Genomic DNA, 20297 nt, shown 5'->3' with positions numbered 1-20297 from the left:
TTGCTTGTTTTGTATCAATTGCTAAAAGCAAATCGAGTAGAACTGTTGCATCTGGAATTGTTAAAACGTAGAAGGAATCAAACATATAAGGATATATAGAGGGTCAAAATCTTTATGTGGAGAGAGCATAAAAAAGGTCAAATTACAAAGTCAACTAAGCTGACCAAAACATTTAAAATTCCTAGAACAACCTGGAAGAATTCAAAGGAATGATTTTTCATCGATGTGAAAATATTTACACGTGCATGTTTAAAGGCTTTAACATGAATGAAAACACTTAAATATCAAAAGCCATAAGTATTTTGTACACTTCTTGAGATCAAATGTTCATTTTAATTTCGGTGTCAAAATTTAATATATTTGCAACAACTATAAGGCAGTAAATGCTTAAGACTTAGAGGTGTAAATTGAAATACATCAGACAGCTGAAACTACTCCAACATCATTTTGCTTTATCATTACGTCTCATTTCTCTATCAGAACTCCATCTTCCTCTGCTTTCCATACTTGTTGATGTAGTTTGTCTCCTTTCTGTAATCTTCTCTTCTTTGTTTACTGTAGCTTTCCTCACTTTTCCCTTCTTTGCTTTCCTTTCTTTTACATGGACTATATCTTTTATCATCAAGATCATGACTTGAGCTACGCCGACCTCCTTTATCCAGAGATTTCCTTTTCTGTATTTTGATATCCCTAGTTGTACTTAGATATTCTGTACTCTTCAGACTATCTTTTCTATGAACTTTGATTATTCTTTCAAAATGATCATTCTCATTTTTTTTAGATAATTCATCACTAGAACCACTGCTATCTGTTGAGCTTGTACGATAAGACTTTCTGTATTCTCTACCACAAGACCCAGACTTCTCCATATTCTTTTTCCTGTTTAAATTCTCGTGTTTCATCTCTTGTTTTACACAAAACTTTTAACTTTGAGTCTGGTTCTTTGCTACGTGAAGGATGCTGCTCAGTTCGCTTCACATCATTCATTTCTGAATTTTTTATTCTGGTCTGATTATTCGCCAGTCTGTCATCATATTTTATTGAAGATCCATCATCGCTACCATCGTCAACTTCTTTTCGTTTCTTTTGTTGTATAACGTGTTTGCTCTCATTAAAAATATTTTTATTTTGAAAATCATGGAAACCCAACATCATTTTATCAGTGTTACCATGTTTCCCAACAAAAACACCTTTATCATTTTCAGCTGATTTCACACACTTACTAAACTCCAGTTTTCCTTTATCTTCACAACTTTCTTTAACATCCTTCCAACTTTTTGTAAATCGCTCCTCACTTTCCTTTCTGATGAGATGATCATCAGTATCCTTAACTATCCATTCATCACCACTGTTATCGCTTTCATCGTCATCATTTGAACTTGAAGTTTCGCTTCGCTTCTCTCGTTTTTTCTTTTTTTTATACTTCCTTTTTTTCTCCTTTTTCCTAAAGAAAAACAGCGTTTCTCTTTTAATGTTTTTTGTCACGAACGTTGCAGAATTAGACCGCCAATTTGACTACTTTTTAAAGTAAGAATGAAATAATTAACGAACCTTCTTTTCTTTTCACTTCGTTTAACGTCACGATCAGATTTTATTAGTTTCTTAACATGTTCAAATTTTCTACGATTCACGAGCAACGCACTCGCGGCTTTACGATTTTTCTCTGCTTCCTCTTGTGCCAACTTATGTTGTTGTTTTTATTCAATAATCATAGCATCACGAAGTATATAGCGAATATTAATTTAATATTGAACAGCGAACACCGGAGTAAAAGACAACCGCAAGGATCGCAACAGGTTAGGTATAACAAATATTTTTGTAAAAATAAAAAGGAACAGTGAAAATGAACATAAAGTACATCAACGTGTTGTCATCGTTCACAATTTTATCACGATAATCACAATAGCAAATGAAGAAGATATATAAAAAGTGTACCATATAACATACCCAATGATTGGTCCACGAAGATAATGTATTGCAAGTAATGTTAGAAATGGTCAACAATGTATAACAAAGGACAAACGTGTCCCATGTTGAATTCATCCCGATAAGATGTATTGTTATAAAGAAAAGAAAAAGATCCAATCAGAGCAAGTATAATATAGAATAAGATACATATCAAAGCCTACCTTAGAATTTAGTAAAATATTTAACTCGTCTAAGCTTTCTTTACTTTGTGCGTCGTGAGGATTAAGCTCCGTCAATTCTTGAAAGACATCAATGGATTCTTTTAGACTGCCACTGTTTTTTAACCTGAGATATAAAATAAACACAATGAAACGCGTGCGCTGATTGGTCTAGAGCTGTGTTTGCATTAGCCTGTGCAAAACACATCTGAGCTCAACCAATCATATCAATCAAAACAATCAATCAGTCAAAGAGAATTTGCAAGTCGATCATGAATACATTTTAGAGGAAAAATTAAAATGTCTGTCTTTTTTGACTTATTTTTATTTTATAAAAGAAATAAAAGATGTTTTTCGTGTTTGCACTGGCTTATGCAAACCTCGGAGACGTTAGTGAGAACTCTCGAGCATGTGCAACCCTCGACCTTCGGTCTCGGGCTTGCACTGATCTGCTCTCGAGTTCTCCCAAAGGTCTCCTCGGTTTGCTGCATAAGCCCGTGCAAACGCAGTAAACATCTTTTATTCTTAAGTATCACAAAGAAGTTTATTACTTAAGAAGTTAAAGAGGAGATCACTTAATATAAGAAATAAAGTAGCACCACGCTGAGGAAAAGGAATTGGGAATAGTTTCTAATATAATATGATGAATCTCACCTCGATCCTTTTTCAAACAACGTTTCTCTGAGGTATTTGCAAGCATTATGATGTCTGGGTTGTAGTTTTAATGCTTGTTTAAAGTCTTTAATGGCATAATCCAGTTTATTTTGGTTGGCATATCTAAATGAAACAAGGAAGTCAACATGTATGTATCACGTGTTATTGAAGAAAAATTAAATGTCTAACAGCGCTCCACGGGCAACTAAAGCTTCAGGATTTTCTTCATAAATCTGCAAGGCATGGTTTAAATATTTCAAAGCTTTTTCGTGATTGCCTTTCTTAAAGTTTTCCACACCAGTTGCAGTTCTGTTAAAAAAAATCAAAATTCGTTAGAAGCAAAAATTGTTCAATACAACATTGATCATGTGATAGACATGTCATAGATCACGTGATAACACGAACATACGTTTCCATCGACCATTTTTTTGATTGCTGTTTTCGAATTGAGTTTGCATCCTTGTCAGAAAAAGTCCACCTGAAAGAATCCAAGTTCGTAATAACAACTTTTAGAATATAAAAAATATGTAAAATCACAACTTAAGTTTCAAGTAGTTTTATAGAGTTTCTTAAAAATCTAAAGCGCACATGTAAAAAGTATAACACTCAATTAAAAACGTCAAGCATCAGCTAAAATCCTTGAAAAGTAACACTTAAATGTGTAAGAAGAAAAATATTCACAGACACGTAACCAGGGCGATAATTGAAGAGGCAAAGATTCATATACTCATTTTATAATCTGTAAAAACAAAGGATTTCAGAGAAAATCTACAGGGCATATCATGCTTACATTGCCTGTAATCATTGTTTTGGCTACGTACGTGCCTCATAATGCATAAGTACCTTTGACACAATGTCAACAGAGAATTGGGAGGTCTACAATCAATACCCAAAGCATCAATCAATGTTTGAACATTGCTTGGATTTGAAAATCCAGGATCTTGTCGCAAGTAGTGATTATAATTCAAATCATGTTCAGAAAAGTTAGCTCTGGCGAGAAAAAAAATGAAAGCAATTTGACAAAATATTGTACAGGACCTTGAAGAAAGTAAAGACGAGATTTTACACTAACTTTGTGTCTTCAATATCATCAATTACTCCCTATAAAGATATAAAATTCATGATAGAAACAGTATACGTAAGAAGGTTTAAACATTCCAGATTTTAAAAAATATAATGATATTTACAAGTTCAACATGACCAAATTGTGAAGGTAACTTTGAAGAGCGAAATGAGATTGCAATTCTTTCATCATCTCTTGATACAGAACAAATTACTCCTAAAAAATATAAAACAGACATTTTCTTGGTTCATTTCTAAAACAAAAGTACAGATCCTATTTGATCCTTCATATACTTTAATGATCCTATTTGATCCTTCATGTACACAAATGTTTTCAAACCTTGAACAAAGTCATCAATGTCAAAGTCATCAACTGGGTCAAAATGTTCATGAGATTTGTGATCTCTATTAAGTTCAGATTTTGGACACAACACCTTCAATAAACATATTGTGAACATTAATCAAAATGAATAAAACACAAACTGAACTTACTTAGTTCTTCCAAAACTGAATTATCTTTCATACACCACAGTTTAAAGAACACCACACCTCCTAATGCATAGTAGTCCCCATCCCCAGTCCTTGTATCACAATCACTCATCTTTACAGTACAGTTATCCTACTTATGTCACAAATTCCTTTCCTGAAATCACTGTTGCCTCTTCTTTTGTCACAGTTACCCCTCCTTATGTCACAGTTACCCCTCCTTAAATCACAGTTGTCCCTCCTTAAATCACAGTTGTCCCTCCTTAAATCACAGTTGTCCCTCCTTAAGTCACAGTTATCCCTCCTTAAATCAAAGTTGTCCCTCCTTAAAGATCAGTTATCCCACCTTAAATCAAAGTTGTACTTCTTCATTGTAAAGATGAAAACCATACTAAACAAACCAACCTGAATATCAACATCATTAAAACATAGATTACGCCCATATACCAACGAATCAAGACGAACAAATATTCCAAATGGACGTTTACCCACGACTTTTCCCATAACAATGTCACCAACTTTCAATAACTAAAGAATAAACAAGATGTTAATTTTATTTTCCTTGATCATCGATTAATGATCATCATATCAATTCTAGCAATTCTTATAAACATTGAGCTACTGCATCATATATTTATTGGAGGATAAGGAGGGGGTAGAGTGTACACATAAGGAAGGTTAGAGTGCATAAATAAGGAGGGTTAAACATTAAGTAAAATAAGGAGTTATAAGGACATATAAATTATGTAAACATATCAGATTCAAATAATAGATGCATATTTAAACATAAGGAGGGTAGAGTGTTCACATAAGAAGGGGTAAAGTGTAAACATAAGGAGGGGGTAGAGTGTTCACATAAGGAGGGGTGAAGTGTATACATAAGGAGGGGTAGAGTGTATACATAAGGAGGGGGTAGAGTGTATACATAAATAGGAGGTTGAGTTTTTTACACATAAAGGGTGAGGGAGGGAAGAAAGACAAATTTTTGTCATCTTGCTATTTGTACAAAACCTTGAAAATGTGAGCTTTTCTTGCTTCTACTGGAATCTTCATACTTTTCTCTAAGGGTATTAACTTTGTTGCAAATAAACTGTAAGCTAATAGTAAAAAAATTATATAAATATTGGTTGAATATTGCTATACATTGCCTAACACAGCACATACTGCACACCTCTAACTAGAATGCATCAAATATTTGAAAAAATTAAAAAAAAACCTTCTTGAGATCTTTCCATATCATAATCAACTCCATTCAACAATTTTTGTTTTCCTTTCAAGTTGAAAATAACATCTGCCTTGGATGCTATAAAATTCTTTACCCTATTTCTTTATAAAAGAAAATATACAATTCAAATTCCACAAAGTAATTACTTTCAATACTTTTTTCAACAATGTTCTATAGAATTCACCTGAATTGTGAATCTTCAAACGTATTTTTGTGCTGTTCTGCTGACTACATGAAAAAAAAGACGCATATAAAATCAAATATTACATGACATTATGTAAAAACTACTTGGAAATTTAACCTCCTGGCTCATTTTGTAGGATAATAGGTATTCTGGATAGCTGAAACAGATAATTCTTAGCTCTGCTTACAAACAGTGCCTTTGTAAGCCATTTCTAAAATATCTCTTGCCAAGAAAAATCTCCAAAAATAAGTTGAGATAGACTCTTCTTCTTAAAAATTCTTTCAGCAACTTCTCATAGCCAAACTTTTTCTTCTTAGTTGCCTTACTCTTACGAAACAATGGTAAAAACATTTAAAGTTAAAAATGAACTTTTTTTTCTAACATAACACGAATCAGGAAGATCGCCATGTTGAATTATGATATTCAGTGAAAGTGAAAAATATTACATTCTCATTGGTCCATTGATTCGTTCGCATATCGTATTTCATTCTTTTCCCAGATAAACATCCACCAAATCATCAACATCTTTTTTATTAAAACCTTTCTACACTAATGGTTATTTAACATAATTAAAATATGAATTGTGTTTGATTTTAAACTTGTTCAGTAGGGATTAATGTCATCTTTTCACATTCACAACTTCATAGAATCTAACTTCTTAGAATCTAACTTCTTAGCAGAACCTTGACAAAAGAAGGAGGAAGTTAAACAGTAGCTAACATATGAAAATTCAAAATAAGATACCTTCGTAGATTGTTTCTATGGTCTCGGAGCTTCGTTTTAGATGGTTTATATTTCTACAAATGAGATTAAGCCAATTCAACTTAGCTGCACAAAACAATCCACTTGAAAAACATTGCTCAATACCTCATAAAATCCTTTTGCTCTCTCAAATCATCTTGCATTTCTAAAGTTTCCATTATTTCTTGATCTAGTGACGCAGCACCAGAAACGAGATTTGGTATGAAGCGTGAAAACAGATCAGGAATCCTCTGTGCAAAGTCTTAAAGTAGAAAGAAATTTCGCCACCTAATAAACATTATTAGCTATGAAATGTATTTTTCTCATTAGTTTAGTACCTGGCCTAAGTGTGTAGAGACCTCGCACAATTGTCATAAGCAAATCTGGCTCGGATGAAAATGATTCATTCACACTATACTCAAGAATTTCTATATTAAAAGTTCAAATAGATATTTATATATTTGAAAGAAAGAAATTACCTACATAAACAATAAATGCACATACACACCAAAAAGTCTTTCATTATCAGCAACTACTTGTGAAAACAGCATCAACAACTCTGATTTTAGATCACAGTTTTTCTTCGGCTGTACATAAAATCTGTTCTTTGTATAACATGAAATGCAAATATATTTGGAAATACGTATATAAATAAAAACATTAATTGACTAGAAAACAGGAGACAACTGAGTTGTACACATACCATATAATTGAAAACTGCAGTAATTCCTTCAACACTTTGAAAATATTGTGTTTGGATGTAAGCAAATTGTTTCAAGAACACATTGAAGGGTTGACTCTACAGAAGAGGAAACATGTCAAAAAATTCTTATCACACAAACCTTAATTACTCTCATCCAATTACAGACAATAAACACATACCTCTAAATCATCTTTTATTCTAGTAAGGACTTCATTTACTAAAGTCATTAAATTTTCGTAGAGCTTCTCAGAATGTTGAAAACAAACACATTTGTACACGGCACTATAATCAAATAATGTTATTAAAACACTTGAACCAAAACACTGTTTATTCGTTTTTTTCCAACCTGTAGGTCTCTTCGTAAGATATTGGTATAAATTCCCCTGGTTTTTGACGTAAAATAATGTGAATAGCAGCCCGCAATTTAGGCCAATACTCTTTGTAATAATCTTCGTCACTGATTCTTGTATTACTCGCCAAGGCTAACATCTTCAGACCACATGCTTTGAGCTCATGACTTATTGACCTAGTTTGACATTTTACCTATTACTTTTCGTAAAGCTCGGTGTCCAACGTGAATATTTCAGTTTTGCTCATAGCTAATATTTTAAAACAAAATATAAATTATAATCAAGACATTTTAAACTTTTTACTGTACTAATGTACTTTACGTTAAATTCCGACTATTTCCGGAACTCAACGATAGTTATGTTATGCTAAGCAACTAGGTACTTATATAAACAATAACAGGCCCTGTCTCTTTCTTCTATCTTCGTTTGTTTTACTGACTGCATTGAACGATGTACAAGAAAATGATTTCGACTCCGTTACCGGGCACTCCATCAATGCTTCCGAACAATCTTACAGTTCATAAAATCAATAAAATTTCTCTTGGTGTTGTTCATTCATCTGTAGTTTGTTTGAATATAGTTGGAGCAAATGGCTCTCCTCCTCAGCAAAAACAGATTGCATGCAAAGGAGAGAATTATGTAAAAAAATTAACAATAATGCAGGTAGCTATGCACTCATTTGTTCAATAGAAAAGTTGTCTTTGTTTTTTATAAATGTTTGTGCAATTAACGAAAAAGCCTCAAGCAAAACAACTGACAGCAGCGCATGTTTTCACTAAATAGCTTGAAATGTTAAATGTGTGTATTTTTTAAGTAATGACAAGTATGCCAAAATGAACAAGGCTCTAAGATAACTTTTTAAAAATACTGAAAACACATTAGTTTATAGTCAACGAAAGTCAACGAAACTAATTAATTTACAATTTTTATCTGTGTTATGGAAACCTCACCCGTTGATTTTTAGGAAAGATGCAGGTTTTGGTAATGAATTTTTTACTTGCTTTAGGCTAAGTGGTGTAGTGTATCTGATAGGGCTCTTTTGGTGGCTGCAACAATTCAAGGACTTCAGGTACAATAATTTGTAGAGAGCAAGATGTTGGTTATATATGTCTAGCTAACCGCTACATATTTTCTTTCTTTGAAGATATTTGAAGAGGATGGTTCCGAAATGATATTTGAGCATTTAATCAAACGATCCCAGGAGAAGAATTGTAAGTTTCAAGATTTTGTAAAATGTCTGCTAGAAAATTGCAGGATTGAACACTTAATCTATTTAAAGCAACTTTGCCCTTCACAAGAGGAATATGCGATGCTTTGAATCAATTTATTTGTATTGGTAAGCTGTTATTGTTATGTTTAACTTATTTGAAATGACTGATCAAATCAAGTGAACTGAAGGGATGTTTTTTAGGAACAAGCACAGGATCAATTTTGGTGTTTGATATTCCACGTCAAGGAAATGAAATAAAACTTCATGATACGCTAACATCCCATAGAGTAGGAATAACAGATCTATACAGCATAATGGACAAAATGACATCATGTGACGAAGATGGAAATATTACGATATGGCAATGTGATGTGAAAACCACAAAATTAAATGAAATCCGTGGTTCTGGGTAAGGTTTTCTATTTTCTTTAATTAAATTGATGGGGACCAGTGTTTGATTGGTCATTTGTTTATATTATTTTTTTAGAGTACCATGTATGAGTGTTGTTATGTCAAATACTTTTATCATCGCTGGATTTAGTTCTGGTCATATTCGTATGTATGATTTAAAGCATGCAGTCTTGAAAATAGAAATTTGTGCCCATGCAAGATGCATAAATTCACTAGATATAGCCTTACATGGTGGAATGGTATGTTAAACTAGTTTTATAATATTAATTTATTGTTGAATATGTGATTTAGTGTCAACATGTTTTTACTTGCGCATTTAGTTGTTGTCAGTAAGTGAAGATACATTTGTTAGAGTTTGGCATTTACCAAAAGCTTCTTCAAATAAGGTATGCGCTTAAGTCTTTGTGAGATTTTGAAATGGATTTTTCATTTAATCCATCTCTTCTTTAGATTGATTTGGCATTTGAAACTTCAGTAACCGACAGTCAGTTATGTGGTGGGCGTTTTTTTGATAATTCGGGTGAAATGTTTGGAGTTAGTGCTTATGACCTTCGTGAAATTGTAGTCTTTAAAAGACATTAAATAATCCACCATCCACATAATAATACTTTTCAAGTAATCTTTTGTTCACATCAAGAAAAAGAAATTAATGAGAGTTGCATTGCTGTAAAACTACATATTGTGATATACGTAATCTGGATGTATATAATTAATATATGTTATTTTGTATTACCTGAGCAATGTGAAGTTAAGAATCAGCTAAGTTATAATAAACTGGTTTTTAATATCAGAGCAAATGTGAATATGTTACATATTCTTTTAAACGGTTCTTTACTTGGATTTTTCAACTGAAGATCCACTTCTCATTTTCACCAGACCCCAGATGGCCAAATAGCTGCCCCAAACAGCAAATGCAACCTAGAAGTGGAAAAAACAAAAAATAAAAACAGGATCATAATGAATCATCAGTTGAGCGAAACCCTTGAGTTGCTTTTGCATTGAAAATTTTTCAAAAGCCACAACAAGAGCTTGAAAATTATTTGCATTTACAGAATGTTCAGGCCATATCTTTATGATTTCTACATGAATTTCTATTTTATGGTTTGATTTCACCATTTATACTACACCAATATCAAATGATTCAAACTATCAAATGATCAAAGTCAAATATATAACTATCTTATAAACCTACAGAACATTTGGTGAAGCGTTCACAATCTAAATATTTCTCTGTTTGGTGAAAAGTTAGTCTCCATTGTCGGTAGACAGGATGAAAAGACGACATAAGTATTTTTAAGTATCGTTAAATAAGAAATGTACATATTATTTTAAATTGTCAACTTACATTTCTTCGTCCTTTCACTGTCACGTTATTGAAATATATTTGCCAGCCTTTCAAATTAGCCCCTTCAGTTCCACTGGCCATACTCTCCGTTGAAAACAAGTGCTAAAAGATCATCAAATGTAGTTTCATTAAAAAAATTCACAGTTCAATCAAAGTAAAGAAAAATATAAGTCTTCAATACAAAAAACTCACTTGTTAACGACTGAAAAATTAAATTTTAAATACAGAAAAGACAAAAAAAGATAATGGCGTCTATATTCGTCCCAGGCCTCCGCACAAATCTTTATTGGAACTTGCCCAGCAGCAGTGGCAGTACCAGGTTTTAGGAATGCAGTACAATGGTCCAGGAAAGTATTCAAATATATACTTCGGGATAGACTCAACATATTTTACTTCAGGAGGTGAACCGAAAGACTTTTACAGCGTCGAGTACATAAGAAACTGTGCTTGTTTAAACGTAAGTGTTGACCAATTTGATTTTCACGAAAGGATAGTTGTATTGCTAAGGTCAGCCTGGGGGGACACGTGTTCACCTAAAAAATAATTGGACACTCATGAGTGAATTTTGAGAAAAGTAGTCTCATAATGCATCATTGAAAATTGAGAAATGAGCACGTGGTATTAACACTACTCTCACAGTCAGGAATTTAGGCAAATCCAATATCGTGAAGGGGGAGCGTTGTACATGCTGTACTACTAGTTTGCATAGCAATTGCAATTTCTGCCTACAGCCAAAAGGGTGAAAAAGTTTTTCTTTCTTGAAAATGTATAAAATCTACCAGATAAATTCAAGTGGAAAAGGATAAAACGGCAGTAGTGCTGTCGCATCATTGAACTTTAACGAGATGTTCGACATATTTGCTTGTAATTCCAAAAAATGCGCAAATATTGCATTACTTAACTAAATGACTTCGGTTATTGAAAATAACGCAGGCAATTACTGGATTAAAATTAATAATCAATAATCAACATACATAATGTCATTACGTGTACGATGCACAAATGTGGAGTGGTAAAACTGGGAATAAAAAACTGTTCATATCTTGTTTAAAGTTTTCAAAATGTTCACGATGCAGTCATACGATTTTCTGTTCCACCGACGTGAAGTAAATTTTCGTGTGCACTCCCCAAAAATTTTCTTTTGGCTTGTTCCCCCACTTACAAAATATTTACGACTAACATTTAGAAAGAATTTTAGCCATGAAAATAACACTTTTCAGACCAACTTCAATTTATTACTGACTGAAATAAAAAACCAGCATCACTCAAATTACACCTCATGCACTGCACTCGATGCAAAATATCATGTGTCACTACTAACCTTAGGTTGGAATTTGAAGTGTCAGCTTATAATTCTTTGTCGCTATGGATTATTGTTATAATTACATTATCTTTATCCAGGATACCCCGACATAAAAATTGAAGTCACTTTTATTGACGAGAGGACGAAGGTATAGTTACGGTAAACATTTGTGGACTATCCTGCGAAGATGGGATTTTTGGTAGCAAGCGAGAGGACTGAGGAGTAGGTATGGTGATTTCAGATGTAATGAATAAACGACTTTAAAGGAGTGTTTCTTTTCCTGTTCTTTACATTTTCTCAACTCTTCACACACATATAAATCTTGTCCAGTAATCTATTCAATTACGATGGTTGCTCATTAATGAAGAACATACACAAATTATTTGAATACTGGTATTGAAAAAATTAAACCAAACTAATTCGTGAATTTGTCTGTCAGCACTAACATGTTTGGTATTTGGTGCGAAAAACTAAATATTATTCTCACACAAAATGAACGTCTCATTGTAAAAAAATTGGATTAAAAACGTCACAAATGACAGTGAACTTTTAAGCTTAAATCACATGCACACTAGAACTAAATGTAAAACAACAGATCGTTCTTTAATTCTTTTCCGTACCGAACAGCAATTTCTTTAAGTATCAGCATTGTTTCGTCGTTGGCGATCTGAATTCCAAAACCTAAGCTCACTTCATATGCTAAGAAGATAAAAGATTAATTTGCAATCTTTGTTTCCTCTTTGCTACTGAATCAAGAGGTTGGCAGGGTAATTAATGGCAAAAGTTGCACGCGAATCCGAATGGTAACGTCGCAGAATACAACACAGAACTTTATCATCAAACTTACTACCTGACTCAAGTTTTGTTCACGCTATGAGAGGAAACAAAATATGGACTATAACAATTATGCTGGTCTGTAGCATTAGCTCCCTTAGAAGCACCTTACATCAACCATGTGATCCTGTACCATCACATCTTGTGAAGTTATATCGACGTTTAACCATCAAAAGGAAATATTCAATAAAAATAAGAAAGACTCAGGACTTGTCGAGTGAGTATGTATCAAATTGTATTTCGTTGAACATACTTTGCATGATCTAGAAGCCTGAGCATACATCATTTCATAGTTTAGAATATTGTTGGCATTTCCATACGGTCATAAATGAAGTTTTTCATGAAAAAGATCGTTGATGATTTCTGGTAGTAATTCTGCAAACAAAAGGTCCCACAAAGCAAGCACAAATTCTGTTGATTGACATTTCACAGAAACGTTTCGTATTTCATTAAAAGACAACTTATATTGGGAAATAATTGTGAACGAATAAGGTTTTCTACCATTACGCAATGGCTTATGGCACATTTGAATTTAAAACATTGATAAACATGAAAGTACATAAACACTTGGTTTTTTTCTGAGTTGAAATGAACTTTCGTGTTGTTGAAGAACATGATATTTTACCCATGAAATATTTTCTTAGCAGAGTCTCTAACGTCGTAAACATTGTGACATATCCGAACTCTAGCTCCTACTTACCCCCCTCCCCCCTCCTTTCATCAAAAACACTCCTACGCTCTTGCAGAGAGAACATTTAATACGATGTTGACAGTTGATATTCAAATAGTGACAGAAATATCCATCATGCAAGACAAAATTAGTGGTAGAGCAAACCCAGTTTAACCTATTGTTTTAGGCATTACCAACACAATATCTCAACATTCTCGTGTTCCATTTTCCGATATTAGAAAGATTACAGTAGTAAGAAAAAAAGTATAACAAGCTTAAGGCAAAAATCAAGAAGTAATATAAAAATCATAACAAGCTTATGAGAAAAATAAAGAACTCATAAAAAATATAACAAGCTTATGAGAAAAATCAATCAGAATGTCCGAAAGATTAGCGTGATGCTCTCAAATTAAAAAAAATCTTCCCAAATATATGTGAAACAAGTGAATAGTGAGCATTAGAAAGCAAGCGTACAGGTAGCTAGTTGTCACGAACTTTAAAGCTCGCTTCAAAGAACTAGGTTAATAACTGAGAAACGTCACAAGGACGTCCTTTCTTTCAAAAACATCTTTACCTCACGTATCCAAAGATCACTTAACGTCAACAAGCTAAGATACATGATTTTACAAACGCGCGTTTTGGTGGTAAAATTTATCTTTATGTAAGTAGAGGCATGTTCATCAAAGGTACTCTCCTAGTTCTGTATTTACAATTTAGTTCAATGGTTTTACCTAAAAAAATAAAAGTTATTGTAGTATTTATTATGTAAAGAACAAAACATTTCATTAGATCACTACACCTTTACACTGAGAACTTTTACAATAAAATCCGTTTCACCTTTTACAGATGTATCATGGAAGAATTCCAGCCTTCGTTTCTACTTCAATACATCCAGTTTGACGGAGGAAGTGAAGATACACAGCGCTGATCTCATTCTTCACAGAAGTCAAAGATCCTTCATACAAACATTATTTAACCAAAAACGTACAAACTCATTTTGAAGGATCTCAACACCAGTAGCGTGATATATAACCGAACGTTGGCAAATAATGGCAGACTTTGTCTTGTTAAGGACATAATACATATTGTTAAGCGATGGCAACAGTTCCCAGCCTCTAACAAAGGTCTTCTATTATCGATAAAAGATACTGGCTTTTACTCAACTACTTTACAAACATTTTACGCGAAGAAGAGTATATCAGTTCCAGCATTGGTTATGTTTATAAGCCCTGGAAATAATTTTCTCAAAAGATATAAATTAATACCTAGTGAACACGTTCAAATTCTCAAAACAAACTTTGGACTAAATTGATTATTGCTGAAAATATACAGCACGAAAGAGAAGTCGTTCTGCATTTCATGAAATTCACGAGATTTTCAGGAGAACTATGTTCTTCATACTTATATTTTCATACACGATCGATATGTGTCATCTGCAATACATTAAAGCCTTGAGCTTCATACTATAAAGAACAGTAAACATACTCGTCGACTATCATAAGAATAAACGAATGTTTACTTGTGTGAATACAATAGCATGTATTAGCATGGTCATGTATCGTTAATGTGACCCTGTGTTTTAATTTTTGTACAACGTAAGGAAACTGCTACCATTTTTCCTTGTATGGTAAATTGGACTTTTCCACGTCAAAACAAAACTTACACTACAATTTGCCTTTCGTCAACGATCCAGTTGTTTTAACAATTTTCATTTTTCTCGACACTAACTCCCGTCAACCTTCATGCATCGTAACGCAGATGAGATTGCAGTGATAAAACAGTAGAAATGCCTTACTTATTTTCATGGAAGTTCGTAGCTGTAGTGAGATTAGTGTATGAACCAAAATTATCAGTTTGTCTGTGCAGGCTCTCGGATATTTCATCCAGGTTCTCTCGCACTGTCAAAATATCACGCTGGCGTTGATCCTCAAATAAAAGAACCAAATGTTAGCTTTGTAAAAAAAAGATGAAGGCTCATTCTTTCATCATCGTACTTCGTCAATTAAATATGAAGGCAGTTTGAGCGGTGTGCTTGTAAATGCATGACGAAGATCGTGGCCAGTATTATTTAACACATTTCTAAAATCAACTTGGCGTTTTTTGAGCTATATAAAAGAGACAAAGACTGAAAAATTAATTCCACACCACACATTGCCAAGAATAATACACGCGATCTGTGAAATTCATATTGAATACGATAAAGTTAAATACATACTCTATCAAACTGTTTTCTCAGTCTTTGATTCTCGGCCTCCAACCTTTTTCTATAAAAAAAATATTTAATGTAAGTCATATACAAGACAACGAGAAAATGGTAAAAATTTACCGAACAGCTTCAGTTTCAGCCTTCGCCACATCTTCCTTTGCTTGTAAGATTTTCATGCTTTCCTTTATTTCCTTTATTTCATTTTTAGATTTCGCTCGTTTCTACAAATGAAGAAAATTTCATTCAACCGTTGTATGTCTGCTTTCCCCCTGTTCATAAGTTAACAGTTGTATCATCAACTAAATGAGCAAATATCATCTTTCAAATCACCATTTTATCATACAGTAAGCAGCGTTATTAATTACATCCCTACCTTCGTTAAAATTTCTATTTTTTTACCACATTTAACTTCATTCAACAATTTTTCCTCTTTTTGCTTTTGCACCTTCTCCAGTGACTTCTCTCTTCCATCAGCAATTTCCTAATAATGAAAATGATTTGTACACAAGACGATATGATTTTACACAAGAAAATATCATTGAAACATGAAAGAAATAGTATTAAAGTTAACTAAATAAAAAAGATGCGACTCAAAACTGCTAAAAATGAGTCGTTAAATAAAACATAAATAACAATCAAATGCATATCATCACAAACTTGTTTTTTTCTTTGTTCTTTTCGTGTTGTGTCTGAGCTTGTTGTAAATCAGATCGTGCAACGCCTATACATAAATAAATAACCGTAAGTCCATGAAATGTATTCAACAACGTGAAAGTTTTAAAAACGACGCAATAAGACTTTGAAATAAAGTAAAAAATTTTACTCTAAAATTCCTATCACTTGTTTTAATTCATCCACTGAGTTTCAACATGTTCATTTTTCTTCGAAATCTGCTTCTTTTTATAAAAAATATTATACTTCATGTATATTTTACCAATTTCATCATTTAATACATCCACCATGTTTTTTAATCTATCATTCGACGCCATTAACTGCTGTTCGCTGTTAAGTACACTACATAAGACAAACAAAAAAATTTAATTTACTAAGGTACATTTCCTATGATAAACACTGGTTTGCAGAATTCTTGACAAATTTCTTTTTAAAAAATGTATCAAAATCTGCACGAAAAATATGTCAAAGTTGGTTTACCTTTGCAGTTCTGTTTGAAGTTTTTGTTGTTTTTCTTTCATTTCTTGATTTTTTAACTTTTCCTGTCAAAAATAACAATGTTTTGACAATAATTGGCGCGATTCTCCCTACAACGCCAACAACTATTCCAAGAACACTCCCCGGGCAAAATAAACTCTCCCCAGGCCTAAAACATTCCCAAGGTCAACAATCCTCCCAAGGTCAAAAACTCTCTCCAAGTGAGCACCATTCCCCTGGTCAACAACCCTCCCCAGGTCGAAAACTCTCCCCAGGCCAACACCACTTCCATAGGTAACAAATCTCGACAGTTCAACATCAATGGACACTCCAACAACTATTCCCATGGCAACAACACCCACCTTTTCCAATTCATCGAAATAATTTTTGTGTTGTTTTACTTGAAGACGCAAGCTGGACGTTTCTGTCTCCAAAATGTCCTAAAAGTTGATAAGATACAGTAATATAACTAGTTTATATAACTAACTCCATTTATTGGCTGCATTTTGTCTTACCTTTATTTCATTAATGGACCTCAACTCCTCTTCAAGTTTGCGCACTTCATCGTGATGAGAAATCTTCTCTTCACCTTTTGTCCTTTAAAAAAAATGTTTATATTTAATAAGCACCACAGGTTTATCAACTCAAAACTATAGCAAAGAAATAAAAATTGCAGAATTTATCATGAAACAAAAAAAAACTGTAGTTGAAAAGCGAGGAACCTTTCCAACTCTGATATTGTCGCCTGTAATTCTAAATTGTCTTGTTCCATTTTATTTAATTTATCCCATTCTTTTTCTTTGACTGCCTGTTCACGTTTGCAAGTTTCCTTTTCCTAACAAAATAAATTTCTATACCATCAGGTCTGCGATTGGTTAAAACAAACATTATCCACACAGCATTCTTAACATCATACAATAAAAAGCCAACAATTCTTACCTTCTCTGTAACGATACTGTTCAGATGTTCAACGGTGTTGTCTAAAACAGTTACTTTATTTTTTAATGAATCGCATTCTAATTTCAAATGGTCTCTTTCTCGTTCTAAATCTCCTCTGCTCTTCGTCAACTCCATTTTAACATTTGACAACTCAACTCTGTGTTTATGTTCGCTCTCCTCGATTTTACTAAAGTCAACAATTTAAATGTCTATATATCCATGTGCATTTTATTGACAAATTATTAAATTCAAACCTTTTCAATGTATTTCGTTCTTTTTCAAGTTCGAAAACTTGCTCTGCAAAGTCGTCCTGAAACAACATTTTAAATAGAAAATGGATAGAAACGTACGTAGCTAAGTAAAACAAGAAAACGTACGTAGCTAAGTAAAACAAGAAAACGTACGTAGCTAAGTAAAACAAGAAAACGTACGTAGCTAAGTAAAACAAGAAAACGTACGTAGCTAAGTAAAACAAGAAAACGTACGTAGCTAAGTAAAACAAGAAAACGTACGTAGCTAAGTAAAACAAGAAAAAAGACATGCCTGCTGTTTTTCATTTATTTCTTTATCTTTCTGGAGACGTTCACATTGAGATTTCAACGACTCGACATTTGTCTAAATACATAAACTCCATGCAGCAATGTTCTACAAAACTTTTTTCCGCGTCTGTTTTTATTTGCTTCATACCTCTAACTCCTTGCAGTGAGACGTCGCCTCTACCAATTGACGGGCTTGAAGTTTAGAAACCTGTACGATGGTGAACGTCATCATGACGTAAACAATATACGTTAAAATGATTGGATGAAAGAAAACTTACATGATCAGATTGTAAACCGGCTGTTTCATGTTTCTCTCTCATTTCCTCTAGTTCGTGAATCAAACTTTTCACTTTAAGATTAAGCTTAAAATAGAAAATATATTATTTCAAAGAAATGATATTATATCATAAACGTTTACAAAAGTTATGATCCATGCTTTGCTAAAGGACAGTTCTATATTTTATTCTACAGTTATTTTAACAATAAGACATGTTGTTAAGAGGTGACAAAAGGAGGCATTCTAATGACCATTTAAATACCTGAGTATTTTCTCGCTGTAACACTCTCAAACGCTGTGTATCATTAACTTCTTCTTGTTTTTTTATAAGTTTGTCATGTTCTTGTTGCAAATTTTCAAGCTAGTGAAATAATATCATAGATTATGGTACTTATGGTTTGTTGATGGAATGTGTTAAATTTTTTACTATTGGTCAATGCTAGAACTATGCTTAAAGTTAGTTAAGATAGTGTGTTCAATTTTTTACCATTGCTCAATGCTAAAACTTCAGTCACCTGTGTTTGAAATTGAGCTCTTAGTTCTTCCATCATTCTCTGATATTGAATGTGTTCATGTTCGTACTCTGACTTTAAAAATGAGTAGTCATAGCGCATTTTGTTGTAATCACTAAATCAAACAACACAAACTGATGTTTATTTCATTATGTAGTTCAGTGAATAAAAAAGGGTTTTTTTAATCATTTTCCTGCCTTTTGCTTCTCTGTAATTCATTCTCTAACATTTCAACTCTCTGTTTAAAAAATAAATAGTAATTATTATATGATAATTTTATTATAAAATATTTTATATTTCATGATACCTTTCTATAAGGTTCTTCAATTTCACTTTGCAATCTCATTTTCCATATTTCCATTTTCTTAGGAGTCAGAACCTAAAGCAGACATACAATACCTTTCATCACAGGAAAAAAATCTAAAATTTCAACAATTATTAGTTTTACTTGTAATCGAAGCTCTTCACATTCCTGTATCTTGCTATCTTTCTCTGCTCTTGCTTTAGTGACAATCTCCTGACATTGACGTTGTACTTCTTTTATTTCTTCCTTTGCCTCAACAGCTGCTCGTTCACTGCGTTCATTTTGCTTTGAATGGGAAACATGGAAAAAGATTTTATGTTTATATTTCAGATAAATTTTTAGAGACAATACATACCTCTTGGAGCTGAATGTGCTCAGCCTTCAACATCTCATATGTCGTTTTCAGTTTTTCCATTCTCATACGTTGTTCTGTAATTACAGATTCTAGATTTCCAACTCTCTCGAGTTTTTCAAGAATTTCTGTCCCGGACAATTGTTTATCAGCTGCCATCGTTGTTAAATATTTCTTGGAGAATTTAATACTTCAATGTGAAGCTTGGATCGCTGTATACTAATTTTAAACTTCTTTTTGTATTAAACAAGATTCCCCTTGCACCACAAGATAGTTTCTTGAGCTTGAACTGCTTTTAACTTACAGCAAATGAAAGCAAAACAAATGAGAAAATAGACGATCAAAGATGTATCAGATAGCACTCACGTACAAATCGACAAGCACCAAAGACGTGAAGCGCCTAAATCAGCATTAATTTTATTAAAAGACAGGTGCTGCACCAAAATTTTGGAAAGAATTCAACACATTTTCGTTAAGTTTGTATTGTTTAAATCTTAAATATAAATCTGCCGCCTTTGATGTCTTGACAACGGCAGTCATTGACGCCAGCATTAAATCGGTCAGCAGTATACACAATAAGCATGTTTCCTTCGAGCCTCTCCTAGACAAAACCACAACAACTTTATCTTTCCGCAGACTTACGTTCAGTCGTGAATCTTTTATGAGTACCGCCAATTCATCCTAAATGTTGAAAGTTAATGTAATGAATTCACAA

General features: G+C 33.0%; 4 protein-coding genes and 2 long non-coding RNA genes across 6 annotated transcripts; 1 reads left to right on the top strand and 5 right to left on the bottom strand.

Annotated features, from left to right (window-relative positions):
• Positions 1–94: 94 nt before the first annotated feature.
• On the bottom strand, positions 95–6143 carry LOC124443785 (tetratricopeptide repeat protein 14-like). The gene is made up of 15 exons (XM_046994307.1): positions 5855–6143; positions 5738–5781; positions 5545–5654; positions 5340–5425; positions 4734–4856; positions 4183–4276; positions 3968–4059; positions 3853–3881; positions 3624–3770; positions 3190–3258; positions 2970–3089; positions 2781–2903; positions 2130–2253; positions 1552–1682; positions 95–1444 (listed from the first exon to the last, which is right to left on the bottom strand). The coding sequence occupies exons 1-15, from the start codon at positions 5864–5866 to the stop codon at positions 844–846; spliced, it is 1905 nt and encodes a 634-aa protein (XP_046850263.1). The 5' UTR covers positions 5867–6143; the 3' UTR covers positions 95–843.
• A 109-nt stretch (positions 6144–6252) lies between these two features.
• Positions 6253–7875, bottom strand: LOC124445007 (CDK2-associated and cullin domain-containing protein 1-like). The gene is made up of 8 exons (XM_046995722.1): positions 7528–7875; positions 7361–7463; positions 7182–7277; positions 6987–7083; positions 6817–6906; positions 6605–6740; positions 6482–6534; positions 6253–6420 (listed from the first exon to the last, which is right to left on the bottom strand). The coding sequence occupies exons 1-8, from the start codon at positions 7668–7670 to the stop codon at positions 6371–6373; spliced, it is 768 nt and encodes a 255-aa protein (XP_046851678.1). The 5' UTR covers positions 7671–7875; the 3' UTR covers positions 6253–6370.
• Positions 7876–7899: 24 nt separating this feature from the next.
• Positions 7900–9949, top strand: LOC124445004 (WD repeat-containing protein 54-like). The gene is made up of 8 exons (XM_046995720.1): positions 7900–8194; positions 8538–8600; positions 8676–8742; positions 8811–8867; positions 8943–9150; positions 9229–9391; positions 9473–9538; positions 9603–9949. Exons 1-8 carry the CDS (start codon positions 7982–7984, stop codon positions 9732–9734), a joined length of 969 nt encoding a protein of 322 aa, XP_046851676.1. The 5' UTR covers positions 7900–7981; the 3' UTR covers positions 9735–9949.
• Positions 9913–11833, bottom strand: LOC124445011. The gene is made up of 4 exons (XR_006948080.1): positions 11819–11833; positions 10690–11030; positions 10498–10599; positions 9913–10070 (listed from the first exon to the last, which is right to left on the bottom strand). It is a non-coding gene; the product is annotated as an uncharacterized LOC124445011 (long non-coding RNA).
• A 259-nt stretch (positions 11834–12092) lies between these two features.
• LOC124445012 lies at positions 12093–12804 on the bottom strand. The gene is made up of 2 exons (XR_006948081.1): positions 12421–12804; positions 12093–12134 (listed from the first exon to the last, which is right to left on the bottom strand). It is a non-coding gene; the product is annotated as an uncharacterized LOC124445012 (long non-coding RNA).
• Positions 12805–14678: 1874 nt separating this feature from the next.
• Positions 14679–20190, bottom strand: LOC124445010 (centrosomal protein of 83 kDa-like). The gene is given in 23 exon segments (XM_046995725.1): positions 14679–15230; positions 15299–15409; positions 15520–15568; positions 15631–15731; positions 15884–15920; positions 15923–15991; positions 16168–16231; positions 16445–16524; positions 16663–16724; positions 17022–17099; positions 17175–17256; positions 17382–17494; positions 17599–17785; positions 17853–17908; positions 18142–18213; positions 18286–18345; positions 18416–18499; positions 18677–18775; positions 18930–19041; positions 19124–19164; positions 19234–19305; positions 19375–19515; positions 19586–20190. Coding segments are annotated over 23 exon segments (2061 nt in total). The 5' UTR covers positions 19742–20190; the 3' UTR covers positions 14679–15095.
• Between the last annotated feature and the right edge of the window lie 107 nt (positions 20191–20297).

The sequence above is a fragment of the Xenia sp. Carnegie-2017 genome, unplaced genomic scaffold (genome assembly GCF_021976095.1).
Source record: "Xenia sp. Carnegie-2017 unplaced genomic scaffold, XeniaSp_v1 HiC_scaffold_21, whole genome shotgun sequence".
Lineage (NCBI taxonomy): Eukaryota > Metazoa > Cnidaria > Anthozoa > Malacalcyonacea > Xeniidae > Xenia > Xenia sp. Carnegie-2017.
Note: the sequence above shows the minus strand (reverse complement) of the source record. Positions and strands in the feature narration are given on the sequence as shown.

Excerpts from the sequence above, each read along its gene's own strand:
- LOC124445007 (XM_046995722.1), bottom strand. The coding sequence starts at position 7,670 with ATGTTAGCCTTGGCGAGTAATACAAGAATCAGTGACGAAGATTATTAC. Across the intron at positions 6,741-6,816 it reads TCTCTACACACTTAGGCCAG|ACTTTGCACAGAGGATTCCT; the intron begins GTACTAAACTAA and ends TTCTACTTTAAG. Across the intron at positions 6,535-6,604 it reads GAGCAAAAGGATTTTATGAG|AAATATAAACCATCTAAAAC; the intron begins GTATTGAGCAAT and ends TCTCATTTGTAG.
- LOC124445004 (XM_046995720.1), top strand. The coding sequence starts at position 7,982 with ATGTACAAGAAAATGATTTCGACTCCGTTACCGGGCACTCCATCAATG. Across the intron at positions 8,743-8,810 it reads ACGATCCCAGGAGAAGAATT|CAACTTTGCCCTTCACAAGA; the intron begins GTAAGTTTCAAG and ends ATCTATTTAAAG. Across the intron at positions 8,868-8,942 it reads GAATCAATTTATTTGTATTG|GAACAAGCACAGGATCAATT; the intron begins GTAAGCTGTTAT and ends GATGTTTTTTAG.
- LOC124443785 (XM_046994307.1), bottom strand. Across the intron at positions 3,259-3,623 it reads CTGTTGACATTGTGTCAAAG|GTGGACTTTTTCTGACAAGG; the intron begins GTACTTATGCAT and ends GGATTCTTTCAG. Across the intron at positions 2,904-2,969 it reads TTAGTTGCCCGTGGAGCGCT|ATATGCCAACCAAAATAAAC; the intron begins GTTAGACATTTA and ends TGTTTCATTTAG.